Source organism: Ruditapes philippinarum, unplaced genomic scaffold, assembly GCF_026571515.1.
Source record: "Ruditapes philippinarum isolate M1 unplaced genomic scaffold, ASM2657151v2 ctg1652_1_1_1_1, whole genome shotgun sequence".
Classification (NCBI taxonomy): domain Eukaryota; kingdom Metazoa; phylum Mollusca; class Bivalvia; order Venerida; family Veneridae; genus Ruditapes; species Ruditapes philippinarum.
Window position 1 is genome coordinate 181,136 of NW_026857665.1, and position 9,878 is coordinate 191,013.

Sequence of the window (9,878 nt, forward strand, 5' to 3'; positions counted from 1 at the left end):
TAAATAGCTTGTAATAGTAATTGCAGTCTTTCTGGAACTAGGTTTTATTGCCCGATATATTTTTGTAAAAAGTTATAGTTCTCACAAATCATTCGCACATAGGCTAAATATTTGTCAATTGCCTAATTGCATAATCTGACTTAAGTTTATAATAGCAAAACTTCTTGTTTGCAAACATTAAGATAAAATAACAAAAAAATGCAAGCGTAATGCACTTGAAATGATAGAACGATTTCGATGAGTTCCCTATAATTTCTGTGCCCTTTTACATCTTAAATCCGGTCAAATTAATCTGGTAATCAAGTCTATGACCCTTCAGAGTCTCAATGATGTTTCTTTTTTGTTCCCTTGATGACTGCCGATTGGTGTAAAAATTTTCATTTCGTGACATGTTTCAACTTCAGAAAAAAATTAATATACAATGTATATTAATACATTTTCAAGTAGATTACCCAAATGTCCAGATCTAGTCAAATCACCAATCTCACCATTGCGATTTCTTTAAGATTCCATTCACTGTTTTTAATACTGCTGCAATGTCAATTTTATCATTAAACAAGAGGTAAAAATATTTCAGATTTCAGAGACACTTCATCAATTTTCAACTTTATAAAAACATAATATGATTAGTAAGTCTTAGCAGGGAAAGATGCATGTATATATGCTTCCCAAAACTAGAAAGTTTTCTCGATAAGTCATTCATGCAAGACTTAAAAAGACTTAAATTTATTTGATTGTGACTAATATAATTTCTGTTGCAGTGTAAACAAGATACCTGTTTCAGTTCATCTTACAGGTGGTAGATACCATCAATCACATTTTTGACTACATCTATGTCTACAGATTCATGCGGTAGCCTGTTTATTGCTGTAACCAATTCATTTAATGTAGCCGCCTCCATTTTGTCCTGATCCCACCTTCGTAACATTTCCAGTATCATCATAGCTGTTGTATCATTGTTCGACTTGATATGTTGAAGAGCAATACGATTTACTCCTAGATAATTCCCAAGCAATTCCCATTCTGAACCGATTGCTTGTGTCAGTTCAACTAGTTCTCTGTCAAATAATCTACGGTCTGGTATCTTTTTATCAATCATCCCATACGTAAACCATTCATGAACTATTTTGTCAATGTCAATATTCTCATGTACAATACTATCTGGACAGCACACTGTTTTTTCTTTACACTCTTTCAACATTTCAAGTCCATACGTTTTTTTACTTCCCTCATGTTTGTGCAAACTGTGTTGACATCTGAACGAAATTGTATATGGTATAACTTCTTGGCTGTCTTCAATATTCTGCAGCTTTTTGAATTCAACCCTGAAAACATTTTCTGCAAATCGTCGTAAAAAATCTGGCATTACAGCAGATATTTTACCACCTTTACACATGTGTAGGATGAGCAGCTCTATGGTGTTTCTAAGACGAACAAATTTCCCAGCATAGCTCAAATTTATCCTAAACACGCTTGCATTTTCAAATAGAAATCTACAACTCTGAAATTCTACAACCGGCCATGTTCCAACTGCTGCTCCTGTAAGTCTTTGATAAACTGTGGAAACAACTGCTTCGTTGTCAAAAGTGTACACAAGGGAGACTGAAGTATGACTTCGGTTTTCAAGAAATTGTTTTATTTCACCATTGTCGGGTTCTTTCAGGAAGCTTGGTACTATGTAGTAATCTAGAGAAATATTTTTTCCAGATTCTTCATCAAACCTTAACGCTGCAGATATGATCCCATGCTTCTTCAAAAATGCAACAAGGGCATCTTTGTACTTTATGAATTGGCTGCTCTTGTCATTTTTCCAAACTTCAAACAAAAGCTCTTGTTTTAATATAGCACGTGACTCCAATTCATTCCATAAAGATCTCAAAGATTTATCTTTCCTGCAAAATTTTCTGGATGTGATGATGCATTTGAAGGCATTCACAAGAAAACTTGGATTAACAACGACGTAATCTGCTAGTACACCCTCGTCAAAGTAAATAAATGTTCCATTTGCATGATGGAATTTCAGAAATGACTTCAGTTCTTTGGAGGGAATTGGGTGTTCTAAATCTTTATCGTTCATTTGGACTATATCTTGATACTTCACAATGCTCTCTTCTTGTCTTTTCCTAAGCTCAAATTCTAAAGGAATCCAACGGGCTGGTAACAATGGCCTATCTTTCATTCCTATTTCTAAAATGGTCTTTTTGAGACGAACAACCTCTTGATCATTCTTATCAGTTCCTGAAATAGCAAAAGTTTCATGATGAATATGAGATCCCATTTTGCGTCCATCAAAAAGTTTCCTGACATCTTCAAAGTATTTATCGGCTTTGTTTTTATCTCCAAGTTTGTCAAAGTGTGTTCCCACCAAAATAATGTTTGGCTTAGAACCATCTTTTGTTCCGACATACGAATGAACAGATGAAATCCAAAACTCAATGTAATTTTCCATTGACCTCATATGATTTGTCCCGCCAGGATAGTCTTCGTCTGTTACTGGTGTATGCAACTCTCTTGTTAGGTCAAACACAAGTAAGTAGATAGCATGCTTACTGTGAAATAACTGATGAGTAGCGTAGAATATGTATTGACCTCCAAAATCCCATAATGATAACTTGTATTGATCTGTGTCTTTTGATTTTTCTTTTTTTTTCATCTTCTTAAAGGCGTCAAAATATGTGTTTTTGTCTCTCATTTCAGTATTTTTTGATTCAACTGTCAAGTAATTTTGTGTACCTTTCCCTTCTTCATCAGTATTATCCATTTGGCGTGTGGATTTCTCGTTACGGGCAGTTTCTTTCTTACTTTCTGGAATTTGAATATTCGCCAGTCTTTGCATACTTTGATAAATTGTATCATCAGCATGAGGACTTTCTTTCCATTTATTTTCATGTACTGAGCACGAAACATTAAAGATGTCGATGCCGTTGGTACTTTCTATGTTTCCAATTCCTTTAGATAATAATCTTCTTGCCAAAGTAGTTTTTCCTTGACCGTAACATCCTATAATCATAACTCGGATTGTCTTATCTTCTTCTTCTCCTTCTTTAATAGCAATATCATATTGCATTCGTGTTCGCATGTCAAAGTTATCTAGAAATGAAACATTTAAATATGAAAAAGGGACTTATTTCATCTTGGCCGACACATTAATATATAAAAGAATTTCAGTGGTACAATAACGTGTAAAAACGGGTGGCGCCATTTAAATTTCATGAGTTTTTTTCATGATATTCTCTCTTCATCCTAACACAGCGAGATATATCAGAAAAATAGAACATTAGAAAATTATTGTTTACGAATTTTATTGTCTGTTTACACCAATATGTTGTTTTCCACTTTAAGGAACAAACCATTTACACCCACGACTTTTCAAGTCTACAGTTCACACAAATTTACCGATCGGGATGTCAATTTTCTAAAACATGATTAAAACCACGAAGGTAAAATACTGTCGAAATATTTTCTAACTTATTCCACTTTTTACATTATCAGTAATATTTTTACATAGCATGAACATGATAGAAAATATCCTGAATGGCTGGCTGAGCGCCGATGTGTTTAAATTAAACATTTTCATATTTGAATGCTGAGTTTTCTTGAAACTCTTTCTTGGGACATGAACAATTACTTGCACACTGCTGCCGTCCATGAAAAGGTTCGATTGAACAAAGCATACAATTTGAGCAGCATTTCAGGTTTTAATGTTGATAAATGTCATTATGTGCACCATGAGCAATACGAAACTGCAATTATTTTATCGCCTGCAAGAAAGTGTTAAGTATACGTACCATCTTTTGGTCTTTTCCTTATCTTGAATCTCTCTAGAAAATTAAATTTCATTCATGTAAATACTCCTATCATAAATGCATGTTATTTTCAAAAAAAGGCTATGATGGCACATGATTGCTAACCTGAGACATATTGCAAGGAAAGGTCATATTTCACTTTCATATTTTTACCAAAGCAAAATATGTTTTAAAATATTTGTAGATATCTAAATTCTTGGCATTGTAATTTTACACACGAATTCTTAATGCAATGTGTTTTATTGGGTATGTTTATATAAAGCAAGTGCCCCAGGGCAAGAACCAATGCCATGATTTACCGCAATGACATGATTTACATCACTTTAGTAAGGGACCATAGGGTGATTCTACATGCAAACTATCTAGCTCTTGGTATGGTACTTTCTGGGAAAATTTTTAGAACATTTTCACTATACAACATGATAAAGAAGATCAACAAGGAAAGCCGGTGTTCAATGAACGCACCTCCACACAACCCAGCAACAAGGACAAGCGGCAAGGAGCCCAGGAGGACCCCGAACAAAAACAGGACAGGGCACAAGGCATTGTTAAGTAAGTGATTCCAGGTCAGCCAGACAATGCTACATGTCTAATATCTACGCTCTAAGTACTGTAGTTCCACAAATACGACTTAAATCTATTGTTAAATACAAGTTTATTTATTAACCTAAGGAACCACGGGCTGGGGCAGTTTTGACCCCAGGGGCATACTCTAACTTGTAGAGGACCACAAGATGATGTTTCATTCAAACTATCTTAAATCTGGGTATTATATCTTTACAGAAGAAGATTTTTAAGATATTTTACCATATAAGTTTATGTAAACTAAATGAGCCGAATGTTGGGGCCATTTTTTACCCCATGGGCTTAACTAACTTGACTTTTGCAGATGTCCAGTATGTAATGCATTAGCCAAATATCTGAAATTTTGAATCTTTTGGGTGTACAAAATAAGTTACATGAAAGGTTACTTCAACATTAATCACCATAAGTGAAATGTCTGTTTTGAAAAAGCTGCCAAGAAATCAAACGGAATAGAACTACCTTGCATTAGCAAAAATGTTAACACTTCATGTATGCTTATTTTGTATCAATGAGCACAATTCGAATATTCAAAGTTTTACATATATATTGTAGCTCTTATGATTCTGTTGTAATTGAATCAGGAAAAATAAAAATAATGTTTAAAACTATGACAAATGTATGAAAACCTATTCTTACCCAAAACTTTTGTCAATCTTCCTTCTCTAGTTTGATCTGAAAAGTTAAATTTGTTAAAATTTCTTAAAACTATCATCTCTATAAATACATTTAACATAATATGAAACTTTAGCTTATAGCATCTGTAAAATACGTGCTATGCGTTTATCATTATCGCACTGTCGCATTATCAGTATTAGTTTGTCATTACCCGGTGCAATTTGCAAAGAGGAATGTTTTTATGTTGGAAATGAGAAAAACATAAATATAAAACCTAATAATGCATTTAGATACTTTTTATTGTGAAGAATGTTTCTTACAAAACAATGAAATATCTGTGCGGTTAGGATGCTCACAATATTTGCTATACAGTTATATGTATAAAGATAAGTATTATCAGAAAAAAAATCTGGAAACAAATTGAACCTTCGGAAGCATTAATCACAACACAGTAACATGAACATTGCAGACTCGGTTTGATTACGTCTGTACATAAAGGATAATGAATAAGTGCAACATCCCTCACGCCCCTAGCTCCGACTTGAGCGGTACACAATTCTCAACACTTAATAGTGCTGGCATCAATGATCGTAGAATGTCTAGCTTAGCATTATCATCCATATATAATTTTGTCGTGGCAGTATCAACATAATTATTGATGGTAAAAAAGAACTTACATTATGGGCCAATTCACTTTAAAAAGAAAATTTAGTCGTACAAAAACAAAAAATTGTAAACTGATCTTGATATCTTTAGATAAAGAAAAGGTAGATGTTTCATATTATGAGCAATTATCTCACTACATTATTTCGGAAAACAGAAAAACACTTACGTATTATAATTAATAACAATGAAATGAACGCAATTAGTCATAACCTTATGAAATAGAAAATGACAATAATTATATATTGAATTATTATGCTCAGAAGTGATAAGAGAATTTATATAAAATAGAGAGAAATAAAGAATTTCCTAAAGAATGCACAAAATAGTCAATGCGTCATCACTAATTTCATAATCGATACATTAAACTATGTGGTCATTGTAAGAATTGGTCAAATATTACATATTTTGTCAAACAACTTTATTAACGAAGTTTTCAGCAAAAATAAGGCCTTTCAAGAATGCACCATCAATTTACTAATTTCTGCAAAAATGTCCCGGATCCCTATTTACATTACATGTCTTAATATCGTTATTTTCAAAATGTTATTGTTTGAAGAAAAACATAACATATATGTTAGAAAGGTTATAAATATACTATACAATTTTGTAATTTACAATCGAAACATAGTTTTTTTAGGAGAAACAAACACTATTTAACGTGCTTTTCGAGAATAAATCAATATTTAGATTATAACGTACTTTAACTCATATTTAAGTAATTTTATAGAAATTTCTAAAGATAGTTGTGTAGCATGTTTCCAGTCTTGTCTAATGACAGTCTTATCAATGAAAGTTCTGGAAACGTTCATATACATTAATACTTCAGCACTTTTTGTATAATTTATCTTTTATCAAAATGTTCATGTGTATGTATTTTGGACATAATAGTATCGAAATAAATTTATTCACTTATTTCGGTATATGTTTTATTTACACTTTTGGGTAATTGGTTCAACTATTTCGATTTTTTATTGTATTTTCCCCCATCAGATTAAAATTGCAATTTATTTTCAGATGGTTCAATATGAAGCTGTGTGTTATTTCCGCTTGATACTGAAGCGTGAATTGATTTAGATCCATTTAGTAGCTGTTTGATGAAGGAAAGAAGCGTTATTTGCTGTATGATCATCTGAGAGACTATGACAGCTTGTGTTATAACGCCGAGTAATGTCCCCGGATATGTCAGGTACAGCTAGGGACAAAGGCAACTACTCCGGGGAACAATTCATTAGAATTGACTTGCTGACCGCAATGATGTATTTACATTCATTCGGCAATTGCCTTGCCATGCACATATCGATCCAGCCAAGTGATGTCAATAGTAGCCAATACATTGTGGACAACACCTTGCTTTAGAAATTATTTTAAACCAATCTTGTTATAAATGGCACTAATTCCTGTAAAAAGGCTTCCCTTTTTGTTGGGGACCTTACGCCGTTTATTTATGGAAAGGCACGGAAGTGTCACATTGAATGTTCCATGATAACCGCCATATGAACACATCTGCAGATGTTTCTTAATCTACGAATCCACCATTTCCATGTTTAAATGTTGAATTCTGCTTAAGCCTGTGATTTTGCATTTACCAGTACCGTTCATGAACAGACTCAATCAAAAACGACCCTGCAATGTTTTCAATGTTGTCGTTTTGGGAGTTCTGTATGGATTCTATTTTCTCCATTTCCATATATTTGTAGTTAGGACGCGTAGTTCAAAATAAGACAAGCAAAACCAACAAGGAATGGCGGTGTTCAATGAACGTAACCTCCACACGATCAGCAACACAGGACAACCGGCATGGAGCCCAGCAGGACCCCAATCAAAAACAGGATATCACAAAGCAAAGCACGGACGGGGTGATTTCGTTTACTACAATTATAATCTTTTTCACCTTTTCCATAATTCCAGACATATTCAACTCCGGCTCAATATGATGATAATCTTACTGTGAGTTTTTGATATTATCTATTTTGTTCATAAAATAATCATCAGATTGTTCTGCTTATAACCTGACACTTTCAACATTCGAAATGTTTTTTTTTTTTAATTCGTTCCTGTAATTGCACTAACACACCTGTATATATTTGAGAATCCTATTTTGAAAATGACAATTGGTCCGCAGAGCTTTTGTGGTATTTCTTAATATATTAATTCAAGACTGTGTACATGCTTATGAAGAATCATTGTCATTTCATCTTACAACTTTTTAAACAAATGTATCAACATCGGTTTTGTAAATCTTTAGTTTTGCATTTTCATATGAAAACTCTGTATTGTTTTTAGTTTTTGACATGTTACAGTTTTCTTCACTGACGTCCTTCACTTCACAATGTACCGAAATGAATGGACCGGGTTCACATGATTAGATTTGAACGCCATTAAGTAATGCATTAATATAACTAGTTCTAGAAAGTCACTTCCAATATGTGTACTTAAGTCAAGGTGCTGTTCAAGCTCCATGAGAAAAAATGAGTCTTGAAATTCTGATGTCGCAGAGCCGTTTTGGTTTACATGCATTCAAATTGAAATAGCCCATACTACACATGTACTAATCAAATTTGTATGGTCTAGCATAAAATCTTCCACAATTCGAAAAAGTTGACATATAATAAGAATCGGTGGAAATAGATCTATGTATTCCTATCACTATTATTGAAATGTTCTTAAACATAACTTGCTAAATACCATGTTCATGCCTCTTTTTTCTACGTACATCAACCCTTTTTGAATAGGCTAGAACTATTCCACAACTTAATCTATGAGAGGTATATTCACGGGACATAGTCTGTAACCGTTTTAATTTCAGTCAGTTGTTTCAGTTTGGTATTATTTATCAGCTGAGAACCAAGTTTATGTCAAAATGGCAAATTCAACCTTTTCTTTTTCGCTAGATGTTCGCCAATAAAGGTGTATTTACAAATGGCACAGTGGCAATTCAAAGTTATACAATTTACCTTTTGTATTGTAATGATTTCGTTATCTTATTAATGCTTTTTGGCTCTCTGTCGCTAACATAGCGATTTTTCAGTTCATGCTTTGTATTTCAATGCTTTTCTTTGAATATGCTCCTTTTAACATTTTTGTATGTTGATACTACGTTATAAAATGGGGCGGGAAAAAAGGTCTGTGCTGACAAAATAGTGCAAATAGTGATACAAGCATGAAACTTTCAGGAAATCATCTTTAGACAATGCAGATTCCAAAAGTGAAGTGGGCCCAAAATATCTCTGCTCATTCAAGATGGCTGCCGTTTATTTTCAATATGGCCGCCATATTAATTTGACGAACATTAAGGCTCATTCAGTGAATTATTTTGTACAGACCTGAAACTTACACTAAAACATACATAAAGTTTAACTTACACTAAAACATACATAAAGTTTAACTTACACTAAAAACATACATAAAGTTTCACCTTTACTAAAATTCAAATATTTAAAGAAATCCTCTTTTATACCTCTTCCGAATTCAAGATGGCGTCCAATATGACCGCCGATTTTATGCAAAACTGATATATCTCTTTTGTAGGATAATTTGTAGCATAAAGTATGCATGTTTCGATTAAAAAGTGTTAAAACATATCAGAAATAATAAAATTATATGTAAACCACAATGTTAGTCACCATTTTTATTTTATTTTGTCCAAAAAATATCTTTAAACTATTAACATTTACATATTTCTCTAACATGGTTTTCTAAAAGGTCTATATACAAAACTAAAATGGTTACTAAGTATCTTATAGTGTATTTGATATTCAATCCAATCAACACTTAGTGTTTATTGTAAAAATGAAACAAAAACATAAGATCAGTCTAATCTATAGCTTTTATATTTTGTCAAAGTGGCGCGGTAAAATCCAATAATTGAAAAACAAAAGCAACACAATTTGTAAGTTGAGTTCATTTCTTTGTTATTTGTTAAACTTGTAAGGTATTTTTGTCTTCCTTCATGTCTAGAGGGTGTGCTAAAAATACCAGTAAATGCACTTGCATTCATGTGTTTACATTCAGTTATAAAATTTGTTTGATTGATATAACTTGTTCATATTATTAGTTAGTTGTAACGAAAATAGACTGAATATAAATCAACAAAACATGCGTTAAATGTTGTCTTATTTACGAATACAATTAATTCCAACACAATTTCTTTATGAAAATGTTACAGTGTGGAATTTATATAGATGAGTCTGACCTGAATTTAGTGGC

The 9,878-nt window shown here is 32.7% G+C and overlaps 1 protein-coding gene across 1 annotated transcript; it reads right to left on the reverse strand.

The window, feature by feature from the left end:
- Positions 1-464: 464 nt before the first annotated feature.
- LOC132750534 (probable serine/threonine-protein kinase qkgA) lies at positions 465-5,065 on the reverse strand. Its single transcript, XM_060740530.1, has 3 exons — positions 5,028-5,065; positions 3,789-3,821; positions 465-3,090 (listed from the first exon to the last, which is right to left on the reverse strand). The coding sequence occupies exon 3, from the start codon at positions 3,077-3,079 to the stop codon at positions 791-793; it is 2,289 nt and encodes a 762-aa protein (XP_060596513.1). The 5' UTR covers positions 3,080-3,090; positions 3,789-3,821; positions 5,028-5,065; the 3' UTR covers positions 465-790.
- Between the last annotated feature and the right edge of the window lie 4,813 nt (positions 5,066-9,878).

Bases quoted from the DNA above. Each gene is read 5' to 3' on its own strand.
- LOC132750534 (XM_060740530.1), bottom strand. From the start codon at position 3,079: ATGCGAACACGAATGCAATATGATATTGCTATTAAAGAAGGAGAAGAA.